The sequence below is a fragment of the Lactuca sativa genome, chromosome 9, assembly GCF_002870075.4.
Source record: "Lactuca sativa cultivar Salinas chromosome 9, Lsat_Salinas_v11, whole genome shotgun sequence".
NCBI classification, from domain to species: Eukaryota; Viridiplantae; Streptophyta; class Magnoliopsida; order Asterales; family Asteraceae; genus Lactuca; species Lactuca sativa.
Genome location: NC_056631.2, coordinates 81,038,716 through 81,058,166, shown reverse-complemented (window position 1 = coordinate 81,058,166; position 19,451 = coordinate 81,038,716). Strand labels below are relative to the sequence as shown.

At 32.5% G+C, this 19,451-nt stretch overlaps 2 protein-coding genes across 2 annotated transcripts; one reads left to right on the top strand and one right to left on the bottom strand.

Annotated features, from left to right (window-relative positions):
* The first annotated feature begins 9,435 nt into the window (after positions 1–9,435).
* Positions 9,436–14,738, top strand: LOC111885360 (uncharacterized). The gene is made up of 21 exons (XM_023881620.3): positions 9,436–9,679; positions 10,205–10,303; positions 10,402–10,553; positions 10,693–10,765; positions 10,859–10,981; positions 11,068–11,176; positions 11,432–11,511; positions 11,639–11,720; positions 11,801–11,940; positions 12,000–12,110; positions 12,194–12,310; positions 12,383–12,472; positions 12,552–12,605; positions 12,675–12,749; positions 12,854–12,929; positions 13,047–13,146; positions 13,237–13,306; positions 13,457–13,530; positions 13,622–13,737; positions 13,847–14,143; positions 14,214–14,738. The coding sequence occupies exons 1-21, from the start codon at positions 9,554–9,556 to the stop codon at positions 14,489–14,491; spliced, it is 2,442 nt and encodes an 813-aa protein (XP_023737388.1). The 5' UTR covers positions 9,436–9,553; the 3' UTR covers positions 14,492–14,738.
* Positions 14,739–16,268: 1,530 nt separating this feature from the next.
* LOC111885363 (probable WRKY transcription factor 70) lies at positions 16,269–18,711 on the bottom strand. Its single transcript, XM_023881624.3, has 3 exons — positions 18,231–18,711; positions 17,742–17,843; positions 16,269–16,966 (listed from the first exon to the last, which is right to left on the bottom strand). The coding sequence occupies exons 1-3, from the start codon at positions 18,560–18,562 to the stop codon at positions 16,552–16,554; spliced, it is 849 nt and encodes a 282-aa protein (XP_023737392.1). The 5' UTR covers positions 18,563–18,711; the 3' UTR covers positions 16,269–16,551.
* Positions 18,712–19,451: the final 740 nt, after the last annotated feature.

The window sequence follows — 19,451 nt, the reverse complement described above, 5'->3', positions numbered from 1 at the left end:
AATTATGCTTTATGGCGCATCATAATTGTTTTCGCCCTTGAAACCTTTGATCTTGAAGATTTATTCTTGGATCCACATCCACCTCCCACCATGATTGGCATACCAATCTATGAAGCTTCTTTAGCCATTGCCATTGATATGTCTCCAACAATTCTTGTTGCTCCTGCCACTATCGGCCCTGGAAAAAGCGTGATCGATTTGTGCTTTTATGGCTCAAGTCTACTCGATCGAGCTCTAGCTCTAGTTGCACGAGGCAGACCATTGAAAAAACTTTTCAAACCCAAACTTGGGTGTATGATGCGATTAAAAGCACAACTTCAAACTCTTACCAAAGGGTCTATGTCAATGATGGAATATATTGAACGTAAGCGTTCAGTTGCAGACTTCTTAGCTGCAAACTCCCATATAGTGTCTGATGAAGATCTTATTGGTCATATTTTGACAGAACTTGATTTGTCCTATGGTGCTTTTACCACCGCTTTCATGATGAAAACCGAAAACTTATCTATTGATGATCTTGTAGGCTTCTTGCTTCAAGAAGAAACACGATTGGAGCAGGAACATGTCCGCTTAGCTTCGGTTCGACAAATAACAACTGCACTCACGGTTAACAGATTTCATGCTCGCCCCTCCATCTTCTCCATTGGTTAGAGATCTACTTCATCTTCGCTCTCTCGCAATTATGATCCTCAACGTCGGTGCCCTATTTGTCAACTATGCAATAAACAGGGACATAAGACAATTGATTGTTGGCAAAGGGTAAATCAAACAGACTTCCTCTCGTTGGCCCAATCCCCAAAATCAGCCACGTCAAACCTATATGGCCCAACACAACCACCCGTCGACTGTTATTGATCCATTATTGTATTTTGATACTGAAACTACATATCAATGTCTCCCCTAACATCGCCAAACTCAACATTGTTGATGAATACAAAGGAGACAACAAGCTATAAGTAGGTAACGGTAACCATCTGTCTATTTTTCATGCCGGTTCATCTTATTTGCCTAATCTAAAATTGTCAAGTGTGTTTATTGTTCCTGATCTCACTAAAAACCTACTTAGTGTGTCGAAATTAACAAAAAATAATAATGTTTATATGGAATTTTGGCCTAAACATTGTAATGTTAAGATTTTTCTGGGACAAACAATCCTCTAAGAGGACATTAATGAGGGTCTCTACTGATTGCCACACACTCAAACCAAACCATCTTCTATGACATTCACCGGTATCCGCACATTTCTTTATGGGTCCTTCCGTTATGTTTTCGTTAAATGAAAATCGGTACTTTATGGGTCCTTCCCCTATGTTTTCGTTAAATGATAATCGGTACTGTGCGCTTGAAAGACGAAATTGCAACATCGTTGAAAAAGGTTTAACCTTATTAGCACAATCCTCTCTACCTTTATCTATATTGGGAACATGCCTTTAAACCATCCACTTATCTACACAATCATACCATCACTCCCCATCTCCACTATGAATCGCCTTATCAAAGACTTTATCATAAAATTTTGGATTATGATTTTCTCAAAACCATTGCTTTGATTGTGTGGCAGCCGATAGAGACCCTCATTTACGTCCCCTTGGAGGATTGTTTGTCCCTGAAATGTCTTAACATTATAATCTTTAGGCAAGAACTCCATATAAACATTATTATCTTCTATTAATTTCGACACACTAAGTAGATTTTTAGTGAGATCATGAACAATAAGCACACATGACAATTTTAGACAAGGTAAATAAGACGAACCAACATGAGAAATAGACAGATGGTTATAATTGCGTACTTGCAGTTTGACGCCTCCTTTATATTCGTCAACAATGTTAAGTTTGGTGATGTCAGGTGAGACATGATTTGTAGCTCCAATATCAAAATATCAGGATGGAGGATGGATCAATAACAGTCAACAGACCGTTGTGTTGATCTAGATAAGTTTGACATGGCTGATTTCGAGGATTAGGTTTATGAGACGGGAAGTTTGTTTGATTTTACCTTTGCCAACAATCAATTGCCATCATGTCCCTGTTTATTGCACAATTGACAAAACACAATTGACAAACAGGACGCCTACGTTGAAGATCAAAATTTTGGGAGACCAGAGATTGGAGTAGATCTCGGACCAGTGGAGAAGTTGGAGGGACAAGCATCAGACCGGTTAACTGTTAGTACAACTGTTGTTTGTTGAATCGAAGCTAAGCGAACATGTTCCCGCTCCAATTGTGCATCTTCTTGAATAAAGAAACCTACAAGATCTTCAATAGACAAGTTTTCGGTTTCATCATGAAAGTGGTGGTAAAAAGACCATATGCCGAATCAACTCCTGTCAAAATATGACCGATAAGATCTTCATCAGACATTGGATGAAGGTTTGCGGTTAAGGAGTCTGCAGTTGAATGCTTTCGTTTAGTATATTCCATTATGGACATGGACCATTTGGTAAGAGTCAGAAGTTGCGCTTTTAATTGCATCCTACAAGCCTGAGTTTGGGCTTGAAAAGTGTTCTCAATGGCCTGCCAAGCCATTTGAGACGAGGTGGATCGTGTAACCAAAGCTAAAGCTCGATCGGATAGAGTAGACTTGAGCCATAAAAGCAAAAATCGGTTACGCTTCTTGTACATAGTGTAATCAGGATTAGGTAGACTTGAGCCATAAAAGCAAAAATCGATTACTCTTCTTCTACATAGTGTAATCAGGATTATGGCATGTAGTGGCAAGAAGCAACGAAAATTACTGGAGGCGTATTAGTGGCTGAAGAAAAACTTCAACAGCTGGTATGTCAATCATGGTTGAAGGTGGATGTGGATCCACGATATAATCTTCAAGATCAAGGATGGAAACATTTGTGGTGCGACATAAAGCATAATTATCCTGGTCTAATTTGATTGTAATAAACGGGATTTGAAAATTAAGGGTAGAAGCAAGGGTGACTGCAAGTTAAGAGGGCTAGGAGTGCCTGTTGCCATAGTAGAAATCGGAAGAAGAAGATAATTTTTTTTTTTGGTATTGATGATGAAATTAGGAGATGATTAGCTCTGATACCATGAGAACAATTGTATTTCTATATATTGATCAACAAGATTTACAAGAGTATAAATACATAAGATTAGAACAAAGATCTCCTAATTCTTAAGAACTGATTTAAAATACTTCTAAGATATACAACTACTTTAATCTACACGTTTTCATTTAAGGGTTTATAATTTTTTTTTTATTATAAATGTTTATAAAGTGTAAAATGTATATAAAAGTTGGAAAAGTCTTTATATCAGATCATTTGGATCTGATAGACCAATTATTCATTTTGATATTTTAACGAATAATTGTAAATCAAGTATCAAATGAAGATCTTGATCTCCGGTTCTTTTAATCCAAATACATCAAACACTAAAGAAACATATAGGGATGATGATCCGAATTATTCGAAAGTATGGAATACTGATTTTTAGGGGTGAGCAAACCCAAACCGAGAAACCGACTAAAACAGACGAAACCGAAACCGAAGCAAAACCGACGGTTAGGGTTTGAGTTTTTTCAAAACCGAAAAATCGGGTTCAGTTTCGGTTTTTAACCAGAAACCGACCCATCCAACCCGAGAAACCGACCCATACTTAAAACTGACAAACCGACCCATACTTGATTGTTTTTTGGTTGTAATAGCTATTTCGGGCTTTGGTTGTAACTTGTAATAAACTATTTGTTGTAAGATTCATTTTTTTTTGAAGTATTTAATTTAAATTTGGTGGTTTTTGAAGTATTTAACATGTTGTTTCATTTATGGAAAATGGGTTAAAACTCAAAATCCATGGGTTTAACCCTAGAACCCGTGAATGTATGGGTTGAACCCAAGAAACCGAAAAACCGCCCAAACCGACCTTAGAACCCGAGAAACCGAATCGACCAGAAACCGATCCTATTGGGTTTTGAAAATCAGAAACCGACCACTTATGGGTTGGGTTGGGTTTGGGTCCAAAACCGACCCATGCACAGCCCTACTGATTTTACGTGATACACGATTCTACATACGACCAGGGCCGACTCTATGTAGAAATTTTTTAAGGTAGGGCTTAGGGCCCCCAATTCTAAGGGGCCCCATATTCTCCAAAGTCTAAACGTTTAGTCCATTAAAAAATTCAATTCGGTAACCACAAAATAAATGAAGCAGAAAAGTAAATCAACGGTTGTTGCACTCAAGAAACTTAAAGGACTTTGCATTCTTCTACCGATTCTAATTTCTGCGAAATATTAATCTCATCCGTTTTCGATTTCCGAGTATAGTAAAGGCCAAAGAGCCTCAAACTTCTGGCTTGTTTAGAGCCCCCAAAATGATTGAGCCTCTCATGCATACGACTAGTATTTGATATGGTGTAATAGTTTGAGAGTCAAACAATAAAGGCCAAGTTTCTTTTGAACAAGTAAGTGCGATCAAAATGACATTAATTTACATATGGTTCTTTCATTCATTTTGAAGGGCCATGTGAAAAGTAAAACTAAGACCTTAAACATAATTTTTTATATATAAACAAAATTTACTAATACCACGATAAACTTTGACACATAATAGACCATTGTGATTATATTAGCAGTGATTATGATGAAAAACATAAAATGTTCATTTACAAATAATCAACGATGGAGCAGCGATAGAAGCCACCCGATTCCAAAATGTTTTGCAGACAAGTTAATACACCTCTAATTTCCTCGCTGGTTACGTCACTGATTTGTTGCTATTGGTCCTTAGCAATGAATTTTCCAACGAAAATTCTTGTTGCTGATTTCAATATTTCTAATACGTGAAAAAAAATTCAGGCCCTTCCATGACATGACTCCTGTGTGTGCAATATTATAATAAATAATCATTAATAAACCTTGTCCATATTTTGATTTCTTTTGGGAAAATACAAGGATATAATCATATAATAAGTACAACCAAAAACCACCATAAGAGCATGTATTTGTGAAATTTTAGCTGACAACTTTTTCTATGTATATTTTTTTTGGCCAGCAATAGACGCATAAAATTAAAATTTGGAAAGAAACTATAAGAAAAAAAATTTACAATATCAAATCTTCTTTATAGAGCCAAAGTAGGATTTGTAAGCCACAACTATTTTTGAGACATGTATCCAAGAAAAGGAAAACGTCACAATGTTGTTTTGCGACTTGTGAGAGAAAAGCGGAAGGCTTAGGGCTGAGCAGGAGTTCGATTGCAATATAACATACATATTTACATTATAGCCCTCTAGACTATTGAGGGTTACACACTTTATGTTACATCACGAATAATATAATTGACACTTACCGACACTTTACATAGAAATATCCTACCGACACTTTTATAAATAAAATAACACTCCTAATTATTCTACCGACACTTTACATAATAATAAATATAATAATCCCTTCCACATTGAAAGGACAGGTGTCTTCAATTATGGATTTTTTCGTCATTGCTTACGTCAGAGGAATGACATAAGCAATGACGAAAAAAAATCCATAATTGAAGACATTATTGAAGACACCTGTCCTTTCAATGTGGAAGAGATTATTATATTTATCATTATGTAAAGTGTCGGTAGGATATTTTTATGTAAAGTGTCGGTAAGTGTCAATTATATTATTCGTGATGTAACATAAAGTGTGTAACCCTCAATAGTCTAGGGGGCTATAATGTAAATATGTATGTTATATTGCAATCGAACGATTGCAACAGTAATTGTAATCGGCTCTCTTGAGCCTATAAATAGGGCCTTTGCCCAAATGAAATAGAGAAGCAAAGTTTGAGTGTTTAAGACTTGAGTTGATCTCAATTGTCTTCTCTGTTGAAATAGTTGTTCTATTTCTGAATAGCAGAGTCCTATCCAAACATATCCATATAATCATCTAATCATTCCACATAATCCATCATCAAACTAATCCAACGCATCATTCAGGTATAACCTTCTGCATCATTCATGTATAATCTTCTTTTAATCTTTATTAATTCCGTCATGTTGTTAAACTTATCAAAGCAATTAATCCGTCATCATGTTATTTTAAATTTGTCAAATTTAATATAACAAGATGACGGATTAATTGTTGTGATAAATTTAACAACATGACGGAATTAATAAAGATTAAGAGAAGGTTATACCTGAATGATGCGTTGGATTAGTTTGATGATGGATTGTGTGGAATGATTAGATGATTATATGGATATGTTTGGATATGACTCTGCTATTCAGAAATGGAACAACTATTTCAACAGAGAAGACAATTGAGATCAACTCAAGTCTTAAACACTCAAACTTCGCTTCCTCATTTCATTTGGGCAAAGACCCTATTTATAGGCTCAAGAGAGCCGGTTACAATTATTGTTGCAATCGTTCGATTGCAATATAACATACATATTTACATTATAGCCCCCTAGACTATTGAGGGTTACACACTTTATGTTACATCACGAATAATATAATCGACACTTACCGACACTTTATAAAAATATCCTACCAACACTTTTATAAATAAAATAACACTCCTAATTATTTTACCGACACTATAATAATCTCTTCCACATTGAAAGGACAGGTGTCTTCAATAATGTTTTCAATTATGGATTTTTTCGTCATTGCTTACGTCAATTCCTCCCGCCTTCGAAAAAGCAGATATATTTTTTAGTTCTTGTGTTAGTCTTCCATGAAGAATGACGTAAGCAATGACGGAAAAAAAATCCATAATTGAAGACATTATTAAAGACACCTGTCCTTTCAATGTGGAAGGGATTATTATATTTATCATTATGTAAAGTGTCGGTAGGATATTTTTATGTAAAGTGTCGGTAAGTGTCAATTATATTATTCGTGATGTAACATAAAGTGTGTAACCCTCAATAGTCTAGGGGGCTATAATATAAATATGTATGTTATATTGCAATCGAACGATTGCAACAATAATTGTAATCGACTCTCTTGAGCCTATAAATAGGGCCTTTGCCCAAATGAAATAGAGAAGCGAAGTCCCCCCCCCCCCCCCCCCCCCCCCCCAAGGTACATCTCGCACCTATGGGCCGCTATAATTATCCAAGAATACACTCGAAACTGGAAGGATAAACAAACCCACCCGGTGGACTGCCGAGCTTAAATGTCGTAAATTTGCCAATTGACCATTAGGCTAACTGGAATGGAATGAATTCCACGTGTGAGAATCCTAGGTGGCACCCTAGGAGATGCGTGAACACCGTCCCCATGATCGGTGGGTTGGGTGTGGCGTGAGTGCTAGGACATAGGAAAATGGGGGTTTTGATTAACTCTCTCTCTCTCTCTCTCTCTCTCTCTCTATATATATATATATATATATATATATATATATATATATATATATATATATATATATATATATATATATATATATATATATATATATATATATATATATATATATATATAGAGAAAGAGAGAGAGAGAGCTAGGTTTCAAATGTGGATTGACATCTATTGTGTAGACGTGTTGATAATGCTATTCTGTGAGAATTACAAAGAAAATATGTTTTTTGATAATATGAATACGTTCAATCTTATATAATTATTTTAATTATTAAGCATTTTCACTAATTAAATCGTCTATAAGGTTATTATATATATATATATATATATATATATATATATATATATATATATATATATATATATATATATATATATATATATTTTTAATTATTCTCATTCTGTCAGAATGTTATCAGGATGTTTATTGAGTCGTATTCTGTAATAATTAAAATAAATAAAAAAACTATGAATTAGAACAAAAATGAATTAGAATGAGTGAAAATCCATTAAAATAACAATAGTTCTGTGAGATTGAACGTATTCACATTACTAAACAACATATTCTCTTAGTAATTTTTATAAAATAGCATTATCCACACGTCCACACACCAGTTGTCCATCCACATTATAACCTAGTCCTATATATATATATACACACACACACACACACACATTCATTATACATATTTTTTCAAAACAAGATACACACGTTCTTTCAAAACAAACACACACATTCAACAAAAAAATGGATAATTTTTTCGGTTCAATTTCTCAATGTTTTTTTTTCTTAATGTTTTAAAATTTTATGTTTTTTTTTAGTAATTTAGGTTTTAAATTTCTATGTTTTTAATTCATGAAATGTGGTTTTATTTTTCTATGTTTTTCAAATGTTTATTTATGTTTTAAATTATGTTTTTTTTATTTAATTTAATCATAGAAAAATAAAAAATAAAAAAGGAATAAAAAATAAAAAAAAAAAGGAAGATTGTGGAGTGGTAACCACTTCCAATGTTTAGTGTGTTGTTGGTGGAGTTGACATGACAATGTTTTTTCGATGGTTTAGTTATGACCGCTGCCCACAACTTTACAATCAAAAGATCCAATAGTCAACCGAATACAATCTACACGGTCTTAATTGATAAAACCAATGCATATGTACAAATACATCAACAATACCATAAATAATTTAATAGTTTGTTTATAAAATTCATGAATGCGAATTCTATAAAAGTAATTACTCAAAAAAATAATTTATTGAATCAAATCACTAAAAACTTAAATTATCAACAATATTAATGGTTTTTGAAAGTTTGATTTCCAATAAATCCATTAAAATTGGGTTTCAGAAAAACATTTTTTTTTCAAAGATTGTAATTTAAAAAGATTAATTTGCTCTGATACAACTCTTGTGAATTAGTTGGTTGAATACAGAAACGATTTAAACAAACAATTTATTAACACAACGAAAATAACAATGTAACAAAACTCAATTCCTAAAAGTCGGAAAACTTCGAATCAAATAAATTAACCTAAACCAACCATAACTATTTTACAAGAAGGGTTTGATGTAGAAAGTTTTTGGTCAAAGGTTTGATCATCTTTATCGATATTCATACGAGTATAATATGAACAACCACACAACCTTCTTAAACGAATAAGCAAGAGTACATTGTTCTTCTTTTGTGGTTGGCAAAATTTAACCAAAACCCCAAGGAGAGGAGGTGTCATTGACTTAGAGAGGCAATGAAGGATTAGATAATAACCATTGTTCCTCTTAAGCCATTGATTAAATAATAACCCAACCCATAAATAATTCATTGAATTATTTACTTTAGTTACATAATTGTTTTAACTCTTTTGAATAATAAATAAATACGTATTTTATTTACTTTAATAAATAAAATATTCTATTCATTTTTATATTTAATAAATATTAAATACTTCTTTTAATTAAAATATTTATTTGATTGAACAATATAAATGATATTAAAAAGGGTATACATATTATTTTACATGCATAAAAAATTACAAACATGACATTTTAATAGTAGTACTCATCATGCAAGTTTTGACAAAACACAGGGACCAATTGTGTAATTTTGTCTTAATCCTTTTATCTCCCGTTCAAATCGATTTCCGTCTCCTCCGTCTCCTCCCCGTCCACCGGATCTCTTCCCAGGAATCACAATATCCAGATCGGTCCGATCGCTATTTTCTAGAGCGAGAAAGGGGAAGTTAGGAGAGAGAATGTTCAAATTCTTGAAAGATGTCGTCGCCGGATCTGTTGCCGGCGTCAAAGATCTTCCTTACAACATCGGGGAACCTTATTCTTCCGCTTGGGGATCTTGGATTCACTCTCGCGGCACCTCTAAGGTAACATAGAAACATAAATGCTTGTACATGTATGTATATATATCTGGACTGATGTCAATACAATAATATACTTATTGCTTGCACCTTCGTGTTTTTCATCCGTTTCATCTTATCAAATTGTATGATCAAATGCATTAAATTCAATTGGCGTTGTTGTGTGATACTGTTCCTAGATGGCCTGTGCAAAATTCGAAATCTAGTAGGATCAATTGACTGCAATTCCAATTCGTAAGGTTTAGTGAATCATCTTGCTTCAGTATCATGAATTTTCGTTGAGGATCTAAGTTGATGCTCTATTTAGCTGGATTCTACATTCGTACATCAATCAAAAGTTCATATTAGTGTGAGATTTATAAATTATTGCATAATGTAGTCTAGAGTAGCTTGAGAAAGAGCTTGACATGGTTGGATTAGGATCAAAAGGATGCTATCTACAAACAGTATCGCATCATGTAGTTAAGTAGATATTCAGTGTACATGAAATGCTTGAAGGGATTGAGTATAACTGTGATTTTGTTTCTCCAGGTGGATGGATCCCCTGTATCAATATTTTCACTTACAGGAAGTAATTCTGGTGATGGACGCTTAGCTGCTGGACGCAATGGTGTCAAAAGGCTTCGAACAGTGAGTTATTTTATCAAGATCTAGATTTCTTGAGCTTCTTGTTAGTATACATATATTTGTTGGAAGTGAAATAAAAACATTAAATTTGTTTATTTCAGGTGAGGCATCCAAACATTTTATCATTTCTTCATAGCACAGAGGATGAAATAATTGATGGATCATCAACAAAAGTCACCATATATATAGTCACAGAACCTGTTATGCCACTAGCAGAAAAAATGAAGGAATTAGCATTACAAGGTACACAAAGGTACATAGGCTCATTTCCAGTCAATCTTTTTGTCCTTTTTATTCTGAAATGACAACAAGAAACATGAAACTTTCTCTTTTTTAATCCATCAATGCTATTGTTATATGTTATGTAATTTTTCAATTCATTATAACATCAGGGATGAATACTATGCGTGGGGCCTACACCGGATTGCAAAAGCTGTGAGCTTCCTGAACAATGATTGTGGACTTGTGAGTAGTACTAGTGTTTACATTTGTTATTTTAACAATTATAACCAATTCCAATTGAGAAATAACATTTCTCTCTTTTTTTTTTGGGTAAAGGTCCATGGTAATGTTTGTTTGGAAAGTGTGGTTGTTACTCAAACTTTGGACTGGAAATTACATGCTTTTGATGTTCTTTCTGAGTTTGATGGGAACAATGAAACAGCTTCAGGACCAATGCTGGTAGTTACATCATGACTTTTTTATATTTATTTATTTTCCATTTCCAATTTAAATGAAGTTTTAAATTCTTTTATTCATTCATCCAGCTATATGATTGGCTTGTTGGCACACAATACAAACCAGTGGAGTTGGCAAAATCAGACTGGACATCTATCAGAAAATCTCCACCATGGGCCATTGATTCTTGGGGCTTAGGTCAGCTTTTAATTTTATGCCTCATTTTCTTAAACCATGATATTTTGTTTTGGGTTAAATTTCATAAATGGGTTACAAAAGAAATCATTTGTTATGAAAAAAATACAAAGTTCCAGTTACTTTTTTGTAAAACAATGATGTTTTGTTTTGTAAAAAACAAATAATTCGTTACCCATTCATGATTTATTATATCAACCCATTTTTTTTTACTATAACTAATTTTAAAACAAATCTGATACTTTTTTTTCTCATTAGGGTGTCTGATTTATGAGATATTTTCGGGTTTAAAAATAAGCAAAACCGAAGAGCTACGCAATACATCATCATTACCAAAGGTCAGCATGCCTTTATAGCTGATGTGGCGGTAACTTCTTGATGTTTTATTCAATTAATTTTATTATTTAATGTTTTTAAAGTCATTTCCACAGAAAATTCATTTTTGATTTTCTTTCCTTTTTGTAGTCTCTTCTTCCAGATTATCAACGCCTCTTAAGTTCTACACCTTCCCGTAGATTAAATTCATCAAAGCTTGTGGAGAATTGTGGTTTGTTCTATTCCCATAAATTTTAATCCTATATTTTTTATGCAACTTGTTTTTACCTTTTTGTCCTTGTTATGTTTCAGAATATTTTCAAAACAAGCTGTTGGACACTATCCATTTTATGGAAATACTTAATTTGAAAGACAGTGTTGAGAAGGATACATTCTTCCGGAAGCTTCCAACTCTAACAGAGCAGTTGCCTCGTGAAATTGTTCTAAAAAAGGTATTATATTATTTTCAACTATTTTAATTTTTTTATTTAATTTATATTTGGATTTGCAGATACTTCCTTTACTTGGTTCTGCATTAGAATTTGGTTCAGCTGCTGCTCCTGCTTTGATTCCATTTTTGAAAATTGGTTCTTGGCTTTCACCAGAAGAGTTCAACATTAAGGTAATAAATAATTAAATATAAAATACTCTTCCATTATACATATCCTTTTTTTATATGTCTTATTTTATTTATTTAAAATTTAGGTTCTACCAACATTAGTGAAACTTTTTGCCTCCACTGATCGAGCTATTAGAGTTGGTCTCTTGCAACATATTGATCAATTTGGAGAATCATTTACTGCCCAAATTGTTGATGAGCAAGTAAGAATCAAATACTCTACTTTTTTAGAATGACCATTTTACCCTCATATTCTTTGTTCTGTTTATTCCCAGGTTTACCCTCATATCGCCACTGGATTTTCAGACACTTCTGCCTTTCTTCGTGAATTGACTCTTAAGTCCATGCTTGTTCTTGCTCCAAAGGTATCTTTTATTTCTCCTTTTTTCCATTTTATTTATTTGTTCAAAATTTTTTTATTTGTTTTATTATTTTAAATTGCAGTTATCTCAGCGCACTATATCAGGGTCACTTCTGAAATATCTTTCAAAGCTCCAGGTAATGAATTTTTCTTAGTTTTTATACCATTTAACTATTTGAATTTATTTTAATTATTTACTTACACAGGTGGATGAAGAACCAGCAATCAGAACAAACACCACCATACTACTTGGAAATTTGGCTACTCATCTTAATGAAGGGGTTAGTAAAGCTTTCCATAAATAGAAAATTTTGACTACATATACAAGAAATATAAATAATTAAAACTGATACATTCATTGGCTTATATTTATATTACATTGCAGACACGAAAAAGAGTTTTGATTAATGCATTCACTGTTCGTGCTTTGCGGGATACATTTCCTCCTGCTAGAGGAGCAGGTAAAATCATATATACATTTTTAAAAATTTCCTTGAAAGTGATTAAAATTTGTTAATTGTTTTATTTTCAAAACATTTTATTAAGTTTGATAAATTAAATATTTTGATTGGTGGCAGGTGTAATGGCTTTATCTGCTACTAGTTCTTATTATGATGCACAGGAGATTGCTGTTCGTATTTTGCCCAATGTTGTTGTACTTACCATAGATCCTGACAGGTCATTATTATTATTATTATTACTTTCCATAACCCAGTTATTTTTAATTTTATCAACTTTGACCGATATTTGACTTATTTTTTGCTACAGTGATGTTCGATCAAAGGCTTTTCAAGCAGTTGAACAGTTTTTGCAAATAGTGAAGCAGTATCATGAAAAGGTATGTGTGTGTGTTTTGCTACATTTCTTAAGAGATTTAAATAAACTTGAAATGGTTAATGTGTTAAGTTGTTGGATAAATCCAGAATTATAGTAATTGTAACAATGGTTGCTTTTTTAATATATATATATATATATATTTTTTTTGTAGGTAAGTAATGGAGATAACAGTGAGCTTACAGGCTCAGGAATTTCATCACTTCCAGGAAATTCAAGTATACTAGGGTATGTAGAATGCAACTTGTATTTGTATTGTATGATAGAAAAAAGAAAAGAAAAATAATTATATAGTCTTAAATAATTGACATGCATGCAGATGGGCTATGAGCTCTTTATCCATGAAAGGAAAACCATCTGAACATACTCATACCCCACATCTGTCTGCAAGTTCCAGTGCTCCTAACATTTCCAACATGCCCAATGCCACCTCAGGTACACGTACACCCACCATCTTCCACTTCCACCCTTTTATTATTATTATTACGACATTTTTCTTTTAACAATTAAACAAAATTTGTATGTTGGTATTTATTTACAATAGTGGTAGCGGATGTGCAAAGTGCAACAATGGTGAGGGCATGTTCAACCGCTGACATAGCAGATCATCATCATCATAATCATGAAGCTGCTGCACCTGTGTCAACTATGTCCATTAATGATGGATGGGGTGAAATTGAAAATGGAAATGAAAATGAAAATGGTGTTGTTAATAATGTTATTGAAAATGAAGAGAAAAACGGTTGGGATGATTTTTTACCACTTGAAGACATAAATCCTCCCCCTGCTCTTTCCTCCATCCAAGCTGCTCAAAAACGACCCCTTCATACAAAACCACAAGGTATTTTTTTTGTATATATTTAAATTTAAATTGTAAATGTTAATGAATGTGTGTGTGTAAACATAAGCAGTTCCAAATATGAGAGGGAAACATGCTACGAGTGTGAGCAAAAATGAAGATGAAGAGTTATGGGGTTCCGTTTCTGGGCATCCTCCAAAAGCAGCAGCTTCTACAAAGAAAGCAGCGGTTGATAATGATGACGACCCATGGGCGGCAATTGCAGCACCACCACCAACCACCAGAGCAAAGCCTTTAGCCGCCTCTTCTGGAAGAGGCCGGCCATCTAAACCTGCTTTACCAAAACTCGGTGCTCAAAGGATAAACAGAACATCTTCGTCTGGAGTATAGGGAAAACAGAAAGGTATATCATATATGTATATTAGACTATTATTAGTCTTATAATTTACTAATTCTTTGGTTTTGGTTTTGATTATGTTTTAGAATAATTAGATGAGTGCAGTTTTTTAAGTTTTATTTTACTATTTTACTTAAACACTTGATTTTGTAAAACTGTTTTTTCTCCATTCTTTTCAACCAAACTGTGTGCCATTATTTTATATACTATTTACAAAGCATCTGTATAAATATTACTCAATTCTCTGCTTCGTTGTTTTAATGAGCTTTGTGAGTTGAGGCTTGAGCGTGTAATTTAGATTAAGGTCCGTTAGATAGTTTCTGTCTGTGAAAGTGCTGTCTGGGAAAATTTTCTGATTGGGAAAGAAACCATGTTTTTGATTGTACATCTGATTGACTGTGCTGAATGATGAAAAAAAGTAATAATTCAATAAAAGATAATTTAAAAAAAGTTATTTAAAAAAATTAATAATTCAATAAAGAAAGAAAAAGGCGGGGTTTGGTGTAGAATTGTCTTTCCAGCCCATTCAACCAAAAAGATATAATTTTGGAGCTTTCTGGGAAAGACATATCTTATCGGGAAAGACCCTTTCTTTTGTGCAAATCAAACAGTCTTTCCAGTCCATTAAGTCAGAAAGATCTGTTTGGACCTAGAAAGATACGTATCAAACGGGGCCTAACTATACGTGGTTGTTTTTTTCTGACTAAATATGCACAAAATGACTTATTGCATTAAGACATCGACCTTTTTTAACTATTTGTCTTTCTTTTATTTTTCAACCCAACTCCTCTCATGTTAACATTTAACATTGATAAATTATATTAAAATTGATGAATATTGTGAAAATTATTTATTGGAGTGTAAAACTAAAAAAATGATAGTTTGAGCATCTACAACAGGAGCTTTTTTTTTTGTTCAAACCATAAAGTTTTTAAAAATAAAAAATAGACAACTTATACAAACAACAATAAAATGATAAAAATTAAATTAACGGGTCCCATAAGTAATCCAGTTGGAAAAACCTTCCTCTTGTAGAGGCAAAATAAGCTTTTAATTAAAAAATAAAAATCGTGAAAAAAGCTGTACTATTGTGAATGATCTTTTAGTCCATTCAGAAAACTTATCCAATGTATAAAAGAAATTAGACCTTTTAAGTACATAGCATTTTATCCACACAGGTTCTGTAACCCATTAAACAAAAAGTTTTTCAATAATCTTATATATTGGCAACTAATTAAACTAATATGTCTATAATAACCAATAATACTCGATGGATATTAATTGGGTCCTTAGAATTAAAAGCAGAATAAAATGTTCCCTTATGGAAACGCAATACCACCTTAATAATATCTTGTTCCAGAAAATCCCAAATTTTTTAACAAACATATTCCAAAATGTCCCAAAATCTTTTGATAAATCCAAAAGTAAAACTGTGACGACACGACACATTATCCACCCCACAATTCCATATGGCCTTCAAGATAACATTCTATAATTCCTTATATATGTATTTTTTTAAATTACATTGAATAAATTAAATAGTAAATCGTATTTACTCAATAAATAATCTTTTTTTTTAAACGATATGTCACTCTAATATTGCAGCCTGTAAGATTATCGAATCCTGGACAACTTCATTTTAAAATGCTTAATTTACAAAAATGATCACAGCTATGTCATTTTAATGTTGGTACTTAATAAATCAATTATAACATCAAATTCATATTTTAATTATTTTAGACAATAGTTATGAGTAAATCCAAATCCCCATTAAGAAATTGCATTTATTGTACTACAATATGCACTATGATACAGTGATGAGTAAATACATTTATTGTACTACAATATGCAATAAGGTTATGTGACTACATTCATTGACACATAACCAATTACTTACATTAGAGTAACATTACTAACTACATTCATGTACCCATTAACCCTTAATAAGATACAATCATACAACCATCTAAAATCTATTCACTACCTACAAACCATAGTTCCTACAAAGCTTGTTCATTTAAACAAACTCATAACAACATTTATTTTACATTTTTTAATAATCAAACTTGCAAAACACAGCATCATCAAACTTTAAATCATCCATCGAAGAACCATGATCGAAAATGTCATTCCACGAAGCAATGGATGATTGGCCATAATTGCTAGAGGAAATATGTTCATCACTCTGTACATTAGAATCATCTTCTTGCTCCAATGAGGGGGTGTTATGAACGTTTGTGATAGTTGAGGGGCTGCTTGGTAAATTGTTGGTGTTCGAGTCCTTAAAGTTATGTAGAAAAAAACTTAGAGCCCCAGAGTCCGAAAACATGTGTGTGTTTTTGTTCGTATTTTGGCACGTGTGATTCCCATAATATGTAATATGAAACATTTGTGATCCATCTTCCAATTTTTGAACTTGTCTTAACGCTTTGCACCCCTCGGTTTTGTGTGTGCATCTAAAATAGCACCTGCATAAAAAGGTTTTCATATAAGGACAAAACAGATAAAATTTTATTTGATTTTAGAGCATCTCAACTCTCAAGTGTAGCTTTTTTTGTAGGCTTTATTATTTGAGTAAAATTTTGTATAGTTTTTCATCAGTGGAGAAGAAAGTTTTTTTTAGAGGTTTATTTATGAGATCTATTAATTTTACTTAATTATTTTATTGTTGTTTGTATAAATTATTTATTTATAATCGATTAAATATATATACGTTTTCAATTTTCAATAAGATTTTGGTTTAAAAAACAAAACTTATAGTATAATGGATGTTCTTGATCAAAAGCTTACTCAAAAAAAAAAATTGTTTTCTTTAAATATAAACATTATATTTAGTTTTAAAAGTAATCCAAATTATACACAAGAGTCCAAGACTACCTTTCGGATTCAAGTCAGACACATAAATATACATGATGTACAACTGTCTGATGGGCCACGTTGTCCTTTTATTAGTTTCTTTTTAACAATTATTATAAGACAAAAATATAAGTAAAAATTATTTAATGTCATTTTTTATTTAGAAAAACAATCATTTATTCAGTTATAAATTTCTAAGCTCTTAGAAGTAAATATAAATTAAGTTTTTAAAAATAAAATTAACACAAAGAAAATTATGATATACAGATTTTAAAAAATATGAACCCAAATTCCCTCAAAGTTTCACTATCATTTCTTATTTTTCTTGGTTTTTAGAATATAATTAAAAATAAATTATGTAATGTAATAAATATAAATGAGTGGGACCTTGGAAATTTAGCATTGAGAATCTCTTTCTGTCCATATTTCCTCCATGCATAACCATCTTCAATGGTGTCAACAATTTTAACTCTTGAATCTTCGGTTTTTCTGCAATTTCATAATCAAATCTTTCAAAAGTTGTACCTCATGCAACCACGTATGTACGTTTGTGCAATACAACTTGTACACTTCTTCCAAATATCCGATAAAATTGTTCATCGAGTGAAATATTATTGTTTAATTACTCACGTCTCATTTAAAATAAATAGATTTTGTATCTACTATCCTTTTATTAAAACCTCAAAAAGGTTGTAGCAATTTGTATTATAAAAAAGTTAAAATATAGTGTAATATATTAATAAAAAAATTTACGTATAAGTTTCAAAACACGTTTTGCATAAAATATGTACCACTAAATGAATTAAAAATGTAGGATTAATTACATAAACTAATTAGTTAAAATTCAGAAAATCGGTGGTAAAAGAAACTATATACCGTCTCTTGTAACATCCTCTCCGATCCTTCACAGCCGGCGCCGGCTTCTTCTCACTTTCGCCTGAGTCACACGTACGGTCGCCGGAACAAGAGGAGCCGACGTACATACTCACCGGAACTGGACATAACACGGCGGATCCGCAAGAACTCAACACCGAAAGGCTGTCGGAGAAAGATCCCAGTATTTTCATCACAAGATCATCAGCTGAAACCGACCCATCATCATCGTCAACTTTCCGGCGAAGCAGATTCTGAAGCTTTTTGGTAGAATCTCTGCCTTTAATCAGCTCTGCGATCAATCTTTTCTTGTTGGGTGATGATGTTTCCTCCATTTGAGATGAAGATTGAGCTGCAGATGTGAATTATTGGTGCTTAAAGATGAAGGATTTTATGAGTTCTTGATTCCAATTTCCACACAGTTAAAGTCGGTGTGTGAGTGAGTAAGTATTATAGTTGGGTTAGGATGTGGATGTGTGTGATAAAAGGAAGGTGAGGAGAAGCAGCTTCATAATTTCTGAGAAATTTCAAAGGTAAAAAAAAGGAAACAAGGGAATTCGAGGATGACGTCATTGGAAGTGACGTCATCTTCCATGCTTATCATGAGACCCTACTCTACTTGAGGTAATGTTTTCTTAACTGTATTTTAATGAATAGAACAAACCCTATCGTGGCGTCTGGTCGGTTTTTTGTTCAATTTCTTAAAAATTAACTACTTATTAGTATGTAAAGTGTAAACCCTATGATCTTAGGGAGCTGATTATTCCACACAAAATTTTGATTTTTCCACTGAAATTAATAATTTAATGACAACTATGCCATTATTATATAGACGGTGGATTTTAAATTGAATAATTGATTTTACTACAGGAAATCTTTCAAGATTTGAGCTTGTGAAATGATCACAAATACCAAAAACTTCAAGTTATACCCATGTCTTCCAAATGCACAATGAAACTACTTATTTGATTTAAATGCATAATCCAACTTTTTCAAATGATGATACATATCATATTGTTAGTGGTTACACATTAAGTGGTTGATTGTGTAATGTGTCTATAACTTCTTTAAAATAATCGGTTAAGAATGAAAAAAAAAATACAGTATTGAATATTAGTGAGGGATTTATCATAAAAAAATGGTGGTGTAACAATAAAGGTTGAGCAAATGATAAAAATGGTGGGGGTATAACTTTACGAAAATGCAGCAACCCAAAGGAATTAA